The following is a 16,272-nucleotide window of genomic DNA, read 5'->3' on the forward strand; positions in this document are numbered from 1 at the left end:
GTACAAAACCCCGTTGAATACTTTCCATTTCCACCAGTTTAGTACCGCATTTACGCATCCCAACACCAAACCGCAGCAGGCATATGCTGGAAAACGCGCTAACAGCCCGACGACCCCAGCGCGCGCACGGCCAACGAACCAGCCGCGCTCTAATGTAGGTAAGGAGAAGTGGAAACATACGTTCGGAACGCGCGCCAGTATTGAGAGTTCGTCGAGATCGCGCGCCGTAATCAAGTTCAATGGTAAATCCGTGCATCAAATTCGCGTCCGAAAAGAAAGATTTCTAGTGCCTTGTGGTAAAATTATTGCCTGCGATCACATAACTACTAGATTTTATTAAGGTAAGTCTCAAAATCTTCAAATTTGTACCCAAAAAGATAATGTTTTGTGGATGAACGTTAGCGCCAAAAGTTGTGAGACGATGGCTAGATTGACACGTTAGAGGGGCATCTTTGGAATTAATTTCTGAGTGCATCCGTGGTGCTAGCACAATAAAACTTATACCATTTTATTTGTCTTTTAATTAGCTACCAGCACGTATTTTTGTTTTTATTAAATGTTGCTTGTTCGCCTATCATAAATTATTTTCTGTAGGTTATGTGATTAACCTGTACATTGGTGTTTTGCCGCTTCTTTTGAAAACACCCCAATTTTATCAATTTGGACTTATTTTAACATAATCGAGTATTGTACAATATAGATATAGAACATATTGAATAATCTAAATGGAAAAAACGGCAATAATTGGCCTGGTTCTTAAGTTATTCGTGTTGTTTCGTGATGAGTTTTGGCGCGTATCAACTGATCTCATTGCTGCAGATGCAAATTCGGTTTCCTTGTCTATTTATTTACTATGGGGCCAAGTATAATTTTTTAATAGTAATTTATTAATTGTATAATAGGTTTTTAAATTTAATTTTTGATTTTGCAGACTGACCATGGACAAAAATGTTATAATAAACAATGATTCTTCAACTTCAACTTCAAGAAAACAAGGAATCAAGGAAGTAAAACTATGTGTTGAGAGTGAATCAAACTCTAGTTCTGACACAGATTCACTAACGAACGAACCGTCAAGCAGTTTTTTCGATTTTTTAAATGAAGATAAGCTACAGAATGAGATTAATGCATTAGTTAGCCCAAAGGAATATCAATCAGAGATATATGATGAACAAGTATGTGACTATATTCTTATCACATACAAAATATATGAATGTTTTTAGTTAATCATGTTGACCTTATTTTTATATATTTTTTTAGAGAGGCATTAATTCATTCGGAAAGGAGGGCATATACAAAACGCCTCGCAGTCGCGTGCCGACGATAGTAGAGAACGTTGTCAATGATGTGGAGACGACACCGAAGAAAATTCGCGACACACCACTGCCATTATTAACTTGGGCAGAGAGTGACGAAGTCTGGCAGAATTTGGTTTACAAAGAAGAAGCAACAGCGACACTACGCAACATTAAAATCTTCGATGAAAGATCTGCGTATTTACCGCGAATGCGCGCTATTCTTCTCGATTGGATCATGGAGGTTTGTGAGGTTTATCACCTCCGACGCAACACATACTACTTGGCAGTAGATTATATCGATAGGTACCTAACTGCGCGTCCCAGTGTTCCCAAAACTCAACTACAATTACTAGGAGTTGCTTGTCTTTTTATTGCGGCTAAACTAGAGGAGATTTATCCTCCGAAGTTATCTGAATTTTCATACGTTTGCGATGGTGCGTGCACTGAAGCTCAGATACTTACCTGTGAAATACTTCTGTTGAATATTTTGGGTTGGGAGGTGAATGTAATGACTCCTAGTAGTTGGCTCAATCTGTACATGCAGATACATTACAACGCTGATGTCATCAAACAGTGTAAGATGCTCTCACTGGATAACAAGTATTTTGAGTATCCTCAATATTCAGCGTACGAGTTTGTCAGAGCGAGTCATTTGATCGATTTGTTCTCCATGGACGCAGGTTTTCTCAAGTTCAATTACAGTACAATTGCTGCCGCGGCCATGTTCTACACTTACGGAGAAGAGGTTGCTCTAAAGGTATCCGGGTTGAAAAAGAAACAACTAAAAGACTGTACTAATTACATGCGTGGGTTTAATTCGATTATTAATCAAGCTCATGATCCGCGACTTGCCTCGATTGTTCCAGCACAGGACGATGAGAGATTGAATCGTAGTTTTTGTTATACTAGGCGACATGTACCGAAACTGATTAAGAACGAAGATCATTCCATACAAACACATTTAATTGATTTAGACTATTTTGAGCGATCAGTGCTACATCGAATTGAAGAGTTTGGTATTCAGGTAAGAAAGGCGTTTGTTAGGAAATACAAGTCCTCAAGTGGGGAGACAGAATTTGAGACGTTAAATGAAGAACCTAAAGAACAAGAACCACCCACAGTAATGGTATACGAGCTGACACCATTGAAGAAGTTTGAGGAAGAGGAGGAAGTCAACACATTACACACAATGCATCCAACTGACGCTGAGTATGAGGCTGGTAAAGTGAATATTTTTCGGTTGCCACACAAAACAACAGTTACTTTCGATGATATACTATCAAGCATTCATCACGATTCACGTATAGCTAAAATTACCTCGCAATTATTGGATCAGTCGCTAGTGTATCACTAATTTTATTTTACTTAATAGTTGCAGTTTGGAAACATTTAATACTAGAGCGTTTTTGTTTGGGAAATTGTTTGGATTTGTAAAAGTGGCAGTTCATATGTTTAGAGATAAATGTGCAAGTAATTCGATATGGATCACTGAATATTTTTGAGAAAGACTTGATAGAAAATTTTATAGCTTGAAAAATACTGTGATCTCTACAAACTGACTAGTTTTATTTAGGTTTTAGTGAAATTAATATTTATTGTACTTGACGATTAATACCGTTCGTACGGTTTATACAAGTGAATTTTTATTAAAGCGTAAAGAATTTGTACAAATATGATGTATGGAATTTTTAATGAAATAATACTTCAAATGGTATTTGTGTAGTAGTTTAATACCAATAACAAGTGATTGATAGCATTAAAATGTCTAATAATTATTTGACAACGAAATTAAATGAAGGGGTGTAGTATTAGTGGAACATATTTTTAAAATACTGCAAAAGTAAGAACTCAAATGATTTTATTATTAGTATGCTAAGATTGAGTCTAATGTTTGTAACGAACGCGAATTTACATAGATACTGTGCCTTGTACTTTGATTTTTATAAATAAATGAGTTAATAGTTTCACGGTTAATGCAATTAAGCAATTAAATATTTAAATAAGTGAATACGTTAGTCGTACAATAATTATTACTCATTACACATGCCACGCGTTCGACATCACGATAGTTACATGTACCTGCGTTTCATTTTCATGTAATTATGCCCAAAAGTTGAAGCAAACACGTAAATTCTGGTTGCAAATCAAAATGAGTATAAATACTTTTGAATTTGGCTTTACCTGCTTGATATCATCGGCTAAAATGACAAAGTTGGATATAAATACATTTTAACTACTTTGTAGTTTCATTCTTTATTTGTAATAAGTTCAGAATTAATTTTGCACATTGAAATCTAAGCAAATATTTACAAATCACATAATATGGAATATAACTTGTATAATGTTTATACCATATGTATCAATTATATATATCATTACTTATTTACTAAAACAATAGTCCAGCTACGAAAATATTACAAATTAATTGTGAAGATACTAATTACTGATATGTTTTTGTCAAATTTCTAAATGCATACAACGCTATTTTCTTACAGTATCAAAGAAAATGATATTTGACATGGATAGATAGTGAGCTATAGTTATTTGTTGAATATTTTGTAAACTTATCAGTTCATTTCTTTCAACAAATTGTATTAACATGGTTTGCAACTAACAAAATCTTTAAACGCGTTATAGCAAGCGAATTAATTTACGGTATTAGTTTATTATTATTTTCTGGTGGACTAAATGTAGACTCGTGACCGATGCAAGTAGAACACTCCATGTTGGGCTTGGATATCAACGATACCGGGCCGGGACTAGGTGCTTCTATAACAAAAGAAATTGCGTGAAATTTAGCTATCGTTTGGTTTTAATTAAGTCGTTAAACTTTAAAGCAAATTCAGAACATTTCCAGCTGCCAATGTTGCACGTAGCGTTAAGTCGGGCGCTGCATTGTTCTTATTTAGAACAAATTGAAAGCGCCGCCGGTGTTGAGTAAATGCAGACCCGTTTGCTAGTTGCTAACGCGCATCCTGAACAGAGGAGGTGTAACTTAACTTGCTCACACAATCATTAAGCGGATTTCCGTTAATTACCAAAGTGTAATCAAATCACATAAGTACACACTTTGCATGAATGGCGTTCAAAATCAATTAATGTAACTGCGCGTTGCCATGGCAATTCCCGAACCGTTTTCTAGCACTGTATGGGAACCGCCTGGCAACGTGTAGGAACTCAGCTCCCCGCTTCAATATAAACCTGTTTATCTATTTCATTTTAATTTACTATTATGTAAAACTCTGTTGGCGTATACTATATTATTATACTAAATAATTAATGCTTACCACCCGCAAGAACAAAGTGTCGGTGCAAATCTTGTCGATAGAGGAAGTTGGTGCGATCTGTACCGTCGAACGACAATCGCGACAAATTCCAGATACGATGTGTTAGTGCTGAAGCAGGTAATAATTCTTGTTGGCAAACTGATGCAGGAACTAATGAAGGATGATGTTGTTCATCGTTTGATTCTGGAGTTCGACTGCGTTCCACTAATGGGCCTAGCTACAAAAAATGATTTTTTAAGTTTGAAATTAGGTATTTGATCCGCAGTTAATAGAAACTCAAAACACAAAACATATTCTGAAAGATAATCAAATTTTATATCGATTATATAAGTATTTATACCCCTACCATTGATCGTTCAGGCCCTATTTGCAATTTTAACAAAAACATTGGTTTTTACATGCCAAAAAGGCTTTAATCTATAATTGTGTTAATGGTTTCCGATTCAGAATTTAATTTACTTTCTTAATCCGAGAAAATAATTTAAAAATTTCAATTATTACAGAATCTGCATTTGCTGAAATAAAAGATTTCATCATAAAAAAGGCAAAAGATTTCTCTGTTTTATATTGAATGCAGTTTTCATTAAAATTTGCAAATAGGGCCTAAACGGTTAATGTTAGTAAAAAAAGTTACTAAAATAATCGATGTAGAATTAAATTGTCTATCAGAATCCGAAAACAGAATTTCAAAATTCCAACTTTTAATTTCGAGCATAAAAAGAGAAATCTTTTGCCTTTTTTATAACAAAATCTTTTCTTTAAAAATTTTTTGTGCCATTTTAGTCGATTTTCAATAAGGATGGTTTCTTGTCTAGAATTCTTCAAGGATCAGGAATATGAAGTCCTTTTGTTTCTAGCCATTTTGGTTTTCGAGATAATTAGCATTTAATTTTCCAAATTACACTATGCCGACCGAATACACGTGTTTCATTATACATAATTGCAAGTAGGGCCTAAACGACTAATGTTAGACAAAAATGGTACTGAAATAATCGATGCAGAATTAAATTATCTATGAGCACCCGAAACCAGAATTAAAAAATTCCAATTTTTCCTTTTGAACTTAAAAGAAAAATATTTTGTCTTTTTTATGACGAAATTTTGTTTTCAACAAATGTAGGTTCTGTAATAACTAGAATTTTTGAATTCTGTTTTCGGATTCTGAAACCTAATTAAATTCTGAATCGGAAACCAGTAACCCAATTATAAATTAAGGCCCGTTTAGCATGTAAAAGCAAGTTTTTAAAATTAAAATTAGAAATTCGACCTAAACGGCATATGTTAAGTGAAATATTTCATGAATATTGAATATCTTGATTAATATGTTGGTGTCTCTAGCAATAGATACCAATATACACCAAAATTTATGAAAGAATTTGGATAACGCTTTTGGTCGCGCTCCTAATGCGTTAATTTGCAGTCCCAAATTATGACGTTCGCCATCAATTTAATTAATTCCCGTGAAATAAATGTTAAAATCCAAATTTAAGGCGATTATGATGCTGTATATATTCGTAAAACGACTGCGTGCACGCGCCCTACATAATCAATTAACGTAATGTAACATCAAACGAGAAATATGATATGCGTACGGGTTGGATGTGCGCAGTATTGGCTTGTTATGATTGTTGAAGGGAATAATCGTGTGCATGCGTATGTGTGTGTGTTGTATTGAGTGAGTTAGTGGTCGCGACTGCCGGCGGGAAAACGTTATTTTATACAAGTGAATGTTAATTTGATGTAATGTGATGTGATGATAAAGAAGCTTCCTACTAGCTTCCAGTTCCGCAAATTGAGTATTAATTAAGATTATGTTATTTGACGCGTAATTACCTAATTGGGACAAGCATTAATAATAACCTAAATGGATATTACTTTAATTAGTCATTTAGTAAACTATGTACACAAAGATTATATATGAGATTCCCTTCTATATTAGAATTAGAGAATTGTTATTCCAGATATGAATAATCAACATTCAACAGTACAGAAAATTAATTTATAATTTGACAACCGTGGAGTATTTTCTTGTTTATCTCTTCATAACTGCGAAAAAAATAAAACAGCAGCTTATTTGATAGAGAAAAGTCCGTAGATTAAGACGCTGCGATCAGATCCTATTTATCTCTTTTAGTTTACGAGATATTCGCGTTTGAATAAAATGGGCAAAAATTGCAAAATGTCACTTTTTAGCACTTTTAGTTGCGTTTTTCGACCTTTTACTGTTGGAAATATAATTATTTTATATCTTTATCTAATAGAGAATATTCCAATCTATCATAATCAATTATTCGTTGGTAGCTAGCGGTTTTAGTTTAAGAGATATTAATTATCAAAAATCGTCGAAAAAAAGTATCAAGCACCCCCCCTTGGCATTTTTTTTCTTAAGAAGTAAAATTTAATCTCTCAGATTTCCCTTTTAACTATCCTATCTGATAGAGGAAAGTCCGTAGATTAAGACGCTGCGATCAGATCCTATTTATCTCTTTTAGTTTACGAGATATTCGCGTTTGAATAAAATGGGCAAAAATTGCAAAATGTCACTTTTTAGCACTTTTAGTTGAGTTTTTCGACCTTTTACTGTTGGAAATATAATTATTTTATATCTTTATCTATAGAGAATTTTCCAATCTATCATAATCAATAAAATTTAATCTCTCAGATTTCCCTTTTAACTATCCTATCTGATAGAGGAAAGTCCGTAGATTAAGACGCTGCGATCAGATCCTATTTATCTCTTTTAGTTTACGAGATATTCGCGTTTGAATAAAATGGGCAAAAATTGCAAAATGTCACTTTTTAGCACTTTTAGTTGCGTTTTTCGACCTTTTACTGTTGGAAATATAATTATTTTATATCTTTATCTGATAGAGAATTTTCCAATCTATCATAATCAATTATTTGTTGGTAGCTATCGGTTTTAGTTTAAGAGATATTAATTATCAAAAATCGTCGAAAAAAAGTATCAAGCACCCCCCCTTGGCAATTTTTTTCTTAAGAAGTAAAATTTAATCTCTCAGATTTCCCTTTTAACTATCCTATCTGATAGAGGAAAGTCCGTAGATTAAGACGCTGCGATCAGATCCTATTTATCTCTTTTAGTTTACGAGATATTCGCGTTTGAATAAAATGGGCAAAAATTGCAAAATGTCACTTTTTAGCACTTTTAGTTGCGTTTTTCGACCTTTTACTGTTGGAAATATAATTATTTTATATCTTTATCTGATAGAGAATTTTCCAATCTATCATAATCAATTATTTGTTGGTAGCTATCGGTTTTAGTTTAAGAGATATTAATTATCAAAAATCGTCGAAAAAAAGTATCAAGCACCCCCCCTTGGCAATTTTTTTCTTAAGAAGTAAAATTTAATCTCTCAGATTTCCCTTTTAACTATCCTATCTGATAGAGGAAAGTCCGTAGATTAAGACGCTGCGATCAGATCCTATTTATCTCTTTTAGTTTACGAGATATTCGCGTTTGAATAAAATGGGCAAAAATTGCAAAATGTCACTTTTTAGCACTTTTAGTTGCGTTTTTCGACCTTTTACTGTTGGAAATATAATTATTTTATATCTTTATCTGATAGAGAATTTTCCAATCTATCATAATCAATTATTCGTTGGTAGCTATCGGTTTTAGTTTAAGAGATATTAATTATCAAAAATCGTCGAAAAAAAGTATCAAGCACCCCCCCTTGGCAATTTTTTTCTTAAGAAGTAAAATTTAATCTCTCAGATTTCCCTTTTAACTATCCTATCTGATAGAGGAAAGTCCGTAGATTAAGACGCTGCGATCAGATCCTATTTATCTCTTTTAGTTTAGGAGATATTCGCAATTGATTCGATATTCACGACACGTTTGTCTCTTTTTATTGTTGTTTCATTAACTTTGAAATCACAACGATTTTAAAGAAGCATTCAAAAATATTGATAAACATAATAATCTTTAAACGTATGAAAATAAAACATCAAATTATTATTATTATTATCATGATATAAGCTATCATATATTCAGAGGTTTTCATTGTCAACGAAATATTTAATGTATACCTAAGCACACTAAACTAATCTAATGAATACGGGAAACTAAGTACACTTGAACAATGGTTTTATCAAAATGAAATATCGTGAAATACAATGCCGCTTTCGCTTTGCCTAACGCGAACTTCGATTTCCAGGACTAGTACAGGTGGCAGGATGGAATAGAAGCAGAAGTAGTTCCACCACGGTACATGTAATATTTAATGAGGCTATAAAATATCTGATTTGGAATGATATAATAAAACATGTGAATGCGTAACATGTTCGTTTATTATTAATTATCGGACACGCGAATCATCCACTCGTCGCGTTGGGTTTCCATGCACGACGCATTTAATATGCGCTTGGAGTGTGTTTATTAGTTGGGAGCGCGCTTGCTTAACCGACCCCAAAGCGTTAGTGCAAGCAAGGAAAAACTAAACACGACAGTACATTTTTCCAGTTCTTTTATTTAGCAGGCAGCGTTATTAATTCATAATTAAATATTACAACACGTGCATTGATTTACCACCTTATGTGATTTTTAGATGTTTTAATAACAAATTAATTAAAATTAATCAATTATTATTTTTATTATAATCTAGTTTATTTACTATTGATTTAGGAATAATAATATGTTTAAATTTATATAAAATCTTGAAAATTGAGCATTAGATAAACGAAAACAATTTTTTTTCTTTCCTGTGAAGCATTTAAGTGACACAACAAACCGAGAAAGAAATGGTCGTATTGATACATTCACATTGCCAAATCTTGTGCTTACATCAAGGCTTCTCTTGTGCGCACCGGTTTCGCCCAGCGCAACCGCCTCCACATGTTGTGGGGCACACAAATGGCGTAATACCCTTAGTCAAGAGCTTATACGGTTTGTGCGCACGGAAACGCGGCGAACCCGTCCCCATGGGCCGGCCAAGTCATATGGGATTACAACGAATGTTGTATTATAGCTACTTTGCCCAGCATTGCTTTCTCCGTCGCTATATAAAACGCTTGACAAAGCGGGCGGACGGGACCTTTAAAAACGCACTGCACACAAAACGAATCCCAGCCCGATTCAATTACACAAGTCTAATTGCTTTTAATTGTAAGTGTGCGAAATTTGATTGTAGTTACCAGATTTGCGATTTGTTATTGTCGCCAGTTGTTAAACAATTATGATTATGCATATAGATATATTAATCTAAATAAATTTTGTGTTTAATTTAATTGTGAGTTGATTAAGTTAGCATGTGTTAGGTTAAATTAGTTTCAAATAGATTCTGATATACTTAAACTGCTTAATTATTTAATTCGAAGAACATTTGATTATTTTGAAGGTGGATTATGTCCTTTGGAAAATAATTACTTACAACTAAGACAAATAAAACAAATTAACTTTTTCAAGCGGCTCATTTAGTATTCATGGAATGTATTTAGCACAAAAGGCCAAATGCGGCAAGTGGCACGCCTGTGAATCGGGCGAGCTTCGACGCCTGCTAAATCGTGCACCCTCGCCGTGAGTGCGCCCGAATTAGAAAGCGCGACGAAGAGTTTGCCCGGCGGCACTCAATGAACATTTTTATTTAAATTAAATATCTCGTCAATGTTTCACCGTGCTGCTTCGCGCTGTAGTTGCGACGTCTTTATTCAGTTTTACATGCCGTCGGTGTTGCTCAAGAATAGCTGCTCTCGAGCTCAAGGAGTTCACGCTCCAGCTCGAAAAGAGCGTCTGTTGTATACACAATCCAGCAGACTTTTCTCCTCCGACGGAGTCACACGTTCGGCTTGTCTGGATGTTAAAAAGTGTCGTGATACACCATTAGTTGCGAGTATAATAAAATAAATACACATTCCAAGTTAAATGAGTTCGTATTCCCAGCGGACGTTCGACGGAGGCGCCTCCGTGCCGAGCGGACAAATGCGTCCCGGCGGCGACATCGCAATACTCGATATCCGACGCTGATTTCGTACATGATTGCTTTTTTATATCTCCAAAACAAAACACGTACGAGCAGAAGATAACGGCGCCATTTCGAACGACGTTAAATGTTTGTCTTGGCTCGTTTCCCCGAGAACTAATGCCCCACGATTTCGCGTGTGAGCCACCCCCCGACTCCGAGCCTAAGTGGTAATTCGGACGGGCATCTTCTTCGAAAAACGGCTCCTATAAAAAGATGCCCATTACCTACACGTTCACGTGCGCACGTTTTCTCTTGCAGTACCTACACGCGAATAGATACCTCGGGCTGTCATTAATTATTAGCTCGGGTACGCCGAATTAACTTATTGAGGATGTTATCATTTCAGATGGGATTGTTTGAATCATGGATGATGGCAATGTTTAAAGGCTACGCGGGGGTCGCATTAAATTTTTAGCGTAGGTATTAACTCGAAGAAGGGTCAAACTCATTCAATTTAATTCAATTAACATACAGGGTGTTTAATTTAAAGCTAATTTACGTATATTTAATTGAAAACATGAAATATTTATTAAATTTTTTAGTTTTCAATGAAATATATTTTGTTTCTATATGTTTAGAAAGCTGCATAATTGTGTAACACCCAGTGAAGGCGAACAAGGGTGAATTTAACATGATGTATGATAGATAACGCTCGAAATCGCGAGAGCAAATGAGGGGACAAATGCAGCGCTCCGCATTGTCTGTATCAAAGTCGATCCCTTAATTATTCATACCTGCCCATAGAATTGTAGTAATTTTAATCCATTGTTAAGTTAAACAAACGCCCCGATTCTCATTGTTACGGCGTATTCACTTTAATTGCTTTTAATTTACAAGCAAGAATCGCGTGGGTTGTATTATGTAGTCTTGTTTGCACTTTTCAATTATGTTATGGTATGTTCACGGTTCATCCGCGCCGACTTTCATGTTATTTCACTTCGGTGCGACTACGCGCATGCAATCCTTCGAGGATGAACTTTGGGATGGTTGCATTGGAAGTGAAATAAAATATTATCTCCGACTGTTGATTTTCCATTGTATTCTCTATACTATATTACCAATTGTGTCTTACGGCGCTTCAATTTAAAATGAAAAACGCGGAAATATCATTCGTTGAATAACGAAAAGTAACGAAAACACGATCGCCATTATTTAGTTTCGCGCAAACTTTTAATTGGCATCACCTTTGCGCATTTTAATCAAGCGGATTTTTTTCTGCGTCGCTGGTAGAATGGTAGTTTTTGTGCGCGGGGGAGATTCGCGTCTACATCACTGAGGCAACTAACGCGGAAAAAACGTTCGTTTGCACGAGCGCCCTGCTCCGATTACCAAACATTGCACACTCCCAGTGAGAGCGGGTCGGTCGTAAGGGACATTTCGCTTAAATGCCAGCGATTGCCCTTTGCGAAGAGTCCGCGAAAATTAAAGCAGACATTATTCAAGCCTGAAATTAAATGAAAGTTATGGTAGATAACTAGGCCCGCCAGGGTGTCTGGCAGTGTTCCATAATAAAACTGACAAGAACCTAACTGATTTATTACCATATCTAGGGCTGTAACTAAATTAATCTCTACGTTGGTTATAAGTGTTTATCAGTTTATAAGTCTCTGTGCATTTCTGCACAATTATATCTATTATATAAATTTAATTCAGAATAGTAAAATTAACCTATTTTACAGATTGAATTTTAAATTTATGTCGCATATGTATTCACTTAAAAGCAGTAGTGACTGATAACAGCATTAATTGCTACAACACTCTTTTGCGTAACAATAGCGCGCGCGATTTATTATTCATTACTATCGATTTGTACACAGCGGCGCGACTCCATGATAATCTAAATTGTCATATGGCGATAGGTATTGTCAGCAGTAGGTATGAGTGGCTGCTATTCTATGTAAGTAAATCGTCAATTCAAGGCGACAGGAAAATAGTTATTTTTGAATGTTTTCCGTAGGTAATCAGTATTAATAAAATATTTATTTAATAGAAACTGTTTGGCAGTTAATTATTATGCTTATTGCTGTTTGAAACAGAGCGTTAATTATTATGTTTATTGCTGTTTGAAACAGAGCGTCATTATTATTTTTTATTGTAATCGAGTAGCGCTCTATTCGGCCATGGAAAAGTTAGTGTTTATGACCTTTATTTATTGGTAGGATCTTGAATCTATGTACGTTTTGGAATAAAATGCACAAAATTATAACGCGTGCTCAATTAAAATCAATCAAGTTCACCAAATCTCATTATAACTCATTACATTATCGTCCGATTAAAGCAAAATTTCCTTTAGGTAAAACTTAGAAATTCGATTACATTTAAATAACTAATATTTCCACCAGTCAACAAAGGAGCGCCCGATGTGCTCACCTACTTATTACATTAAAGTTCAAAGTACAGGACCTTCTTGCGCACCGGCACTATAAATATTGTTTTTGAATAGACTCATGGTTGTAAACCATGCGTGACATCGAAATTCGAGTTCTCTTCGATTAATGCGTTAGTCTTTTTAATCAAATGTAACTCAATACTGAAGTGTTTGTGTTTAACCGCGTTCTGCCAGGACAGACACAACAGCAGCACCGGCTAAGACCCACCCCGTGCAGAACGTACCGACGGGTTTACCTTCGTCGGTGTGCTGGTGTGGGCTTTGTCGACGCAACCTTTTAATATGATTAAATGCAAACACTTGCAAACGGCGAACTAAACAGCAAAAGTTACGACCGCCACTTATTTATATCTTACCGGCACGCGTTAAGTGCTTTTCACTTTTCCAAAATTAAATTTTGCATTATTTATCATATTTATCAATGTATTCTGTAAGCATATGAACGTTTGCTTCCCCTTTCCAAACAAAATTTCTCATACAAAAAAAAAACATTAAAATAACTCACCTTTGATTCGGAATTTGGGCTCCACTGGCCATGAGTAGTTGTAGGGATGTCTGTTTTGTCGTCTGTTGTCTCAATATCCACTTCATCATCACTTTGATCTTGCTCTTTGGACGTTGGAGGCTCCTCAATAGAACTAACAGGTCTAAACGCCGACTGGTACGATTTATCCATAGGAAAGAAAGGATTTTCGTGTGGAAACAGAATTGGATTACGTTTTAACCATGGAAATGATCCATATGAAGAAAACGCAAATGGTTTGTTATAGATGAAATCCATTGCGACTCTGGATATCGGCAGAGGTAATTCCGGACACGCTGGTAACCTCGGCGCTGGTACCACTGGTTGTGGTGTTGGGGGAGTAGCAGGCGCTGTTTTAACTTGTTTGGGTTGACGTGTACTGATCACAGAATTAGCCAGCATGCGTTTTCGTGTACCACCGTTGAACATAGCCTTGACATCCTCCCATGCAAAGACCACTTCATCCGGAGGGCTACCGCTGAGTTTCATGTGACGTCGCCAGGAATTAAAGTTAGCCGCGTCAGGCTGCACGTACTTGTCGTTGGCGCTAAGACGATGTGAGTGAAAGATGAATTTATTTGGAGAGAAAAACAAGCCGCACATGGAACACTTGATGCACTTTGCTCGTGAGGAATTATAGCGTGATGGTAGGAAGGAACCTCGACAGCCCCAGGCGCATTCATGGTGCACGGAGAATGCAAAGTCGTCGGGGAGTCGAGGTGGTGCGTTGTCACCAGGAAGCTCTTACAAAGACGTTCTGCTTCACGACGGGTGATCATTCCACACCGGCGGGAGGATACAGGCATGGCACCAGCTCGACGGAGAATCTCCAATTGCACAGGAGTGCATTGCACGCATGTTATTCCAAGCGCTACCCGTCTATTGTGGATTTCATTGTAACTGAACTGCTTTAGCAATGTGTTCGAAATTTGCGCCAGGCATAAACGTTCTTGATTTTCAATCACTAGTGAAACTATCGGAATTCCATACAGCACAACTGTACTAACCTAATGTTAGCAATAAAAAACTGAGGTAATTTTAATGTAATTGAAAGAATATATAACTTACCTGATTAGGTTTTGCTGATGGAAGTGAAGGTGACGGCGGTGCGCTCCCTTTAATTTTGATCTGCTGTTCACCCCTGAAAGCACTTGCACATATAGTTCTCAATAAACAACAAAAATCATGTTGCAATCAACGTACATCTATATTAGATTATGATGTTATCAGGAATAAACGACACTTTAATCACCGAAAAGACGTGAGAATTTGAAACAACACCTGACACACTGCGTGAGACGGACAGGATAGGGGATGTTTGTGCGACAAATCGTCATGCGAAAATGAAACTGTCCGTTTGCGTCACTGTGCGATGCGTCCCGACGCTCCACCCGCTCGGCGTCCCGACGCCCTCCGTCGGTGACCAATCATAGCAGGGCGTTTAAAGTAAACGCGGCTGTTGGTTTCCATCCCTGCGCTTCCGCCAATCATACCAGGGTAATACAACGACCCTTTACACTTGTTCTTGTATTGCATTTGGACGCTGGAACAAAAAGCATGCGACGCAAGTATTGATAAATAAACAATTTTCTATTTCTGATACAATAAACTAAACTAAAAGCTGTAAATATTTTCAATAATTACATTTTTTATTGGTGATATTATCACCATCATGAATTTTTTTATTTGAGTTTTGCATTGTTTAATATTTAACGTTTTTATTTTTTCAGTTTTTTAAATCAAATATTAGAAATATGTGAATTTGAATCAATAAATAAAGTCAGTGTTGCGTACTTAAAGATATGTCATGTCGATGGTTCCGATAAGTGGCTCCCGAGGGACGTTAGCATGCATTATTCAAATCATATGCAATTATATTCTGAATTATATTTTCTACTGTTTCACCCGCGTGGAAATAACAAAATTTGATTGTAGATATTTGAATTTTAATACTTTTGACAAGTATAAATGAAATTTACTATTTACTATTGTCCAATTACGTCATGTTGATCTGTATATAAATGGGATGCGGCTACAGTGCCAATTACATTCTAAGTTGTGGTCATTCACGAAGGGTGTAAATTATTATCGCCGCATGCAGCATGGTGGTTGTTAGTGGATAAATGTAAGTATTTAATAAACGTGTATTAGACGATGTGGCGCGGCACAAAGCCGAGGGGGCATTTCACCCCCACACCAACACAAACATACACTCACACGCACTTAGCGCATCCCTCGCCAGGCTTGGAATCGACCTCACCATATTATAGGCTCGAGGTAAGGGCGCGCACGTGAATGCGCTAAGCCGTTGCTTGAATCGTCGCTGAATGGCTCCCTCGGGAGGCCACAAATAATAAAACGCGTTGAGAAAACTCCCAGATTCAACTAACCGAAGTGAAACTCACACACACTCGCGCAACTACGTAAACATGACGCTATAGTTGAAAGAAAAAAGCTGGTGGCCGATGAAAAGTGACATGTGTGATGTGTATGTATATATCGTCGGATGAGGACAAGGATAAAGATAAGAAAAAAGAAAATAATTGGGAGCGCGTCGCACATAACGAAAAGACGAATTACCGCGCGCGCTGGAAATAAAACTATACCGCAAAATAAAAACGTAGGCGAAAAGGCGTGTTCCAGTTAGTTAGTTTTCTGTATTGTTTCTCGCTGAATGTGTGCTCACCACGTTTGCGGGCGAACACAAACGCGCTGGGCCGTCGTTCGTCATCGTTAATGTTACGAGGGGTATCATTACGCGGATTTGTGCTCTTCCTCCACTTCCTCCACCTGG

The 16,272-nt window shown here is 36.3% G+C and overlaps 2 protein-coding genes across 2 annotated transcripts; one reads left to right on the plus strand and one right to left on the minus strand.

The window, feature by feature from the left end:
* Nucleotides 1–111: 111 nt before the first annotated feature.
* CycE (cyclin E) lies at nucleotides 112–3,262 on the plus strand. Its single transcript, XM_065309911.1, has 3 exons — nucleotides 112–341; nucleotides 932–1,175; nucleotides 1,261–3,262. Exons 2-3 carry the CDS (start codon nucleotides 939–941, stop codon nucleotides 2,650–2,652), a joined length of 1,629 nt encoding a protein of 542 aa, XP_065165983.1. The 5' UTR covers nucleotides 112–341; nucleotides 932–938; the 3' UTR covers nucleotides 2,653–3,262.
* A 440-nt stretch (nucleotides 3,263–3,702) lies between these two features.
* Nucleotides 3,703–14,801, minus strand: fuss (SKI family transcriptional corepressor fussel). The gene is given in 6 exon segments (XM_065309912.1): nucleotides 3,703–4,067; nucleotides 4,586–4,802; nucleotides 13,461–14,215; nucleotides 14,218–14,485; nucleotides 14,547–14,619; nucleotides 14,682–14,801. Coding segments are annotated over 6 exon segments (1,434 nt in total). The 5' UTR covers nucleotides 14,684–14,801; the 3' UTR covers nucleotides 3,703–3,948.
* Between the last annotated feature and the right edge of the window lie 1,471 nt (nucleotides 14,802–16,272).

This window comes from Atheta coriaria, unplaced genomic scaffold (assembly GCF_025399875.1).
Source record: "Atheta coriaria isolate IRGN ID8LTWV9N9 unplaced genomic scaffold, Caltech_Dcor_3.1 hic_scaffold_8_pilon, whole genome shotgun sequence".
Taxonomy (NCBI): Eukaryota; Metazoa; Arthropoda; class Insecta; order Coleoptera; family Staphylinidae; genus Dalotia; species Dalotia coriaria.

Bases quoted from the DNA above. Each gene is read 5' to 3' on its own strand.
- CycE (XM_065309911.1), top strand. From the start codon at position 939: ATGGACAAAAATGTTATAATAAACAATGATTCTTCAACTTCAACTTCA. The intron at 1,176-1,260 runs GTATGTGACTAT...ATATTTTTTTAG, and splicing joins CAGAGATATATGATGAACAA to AGAGGCATTAATTCATTCGG.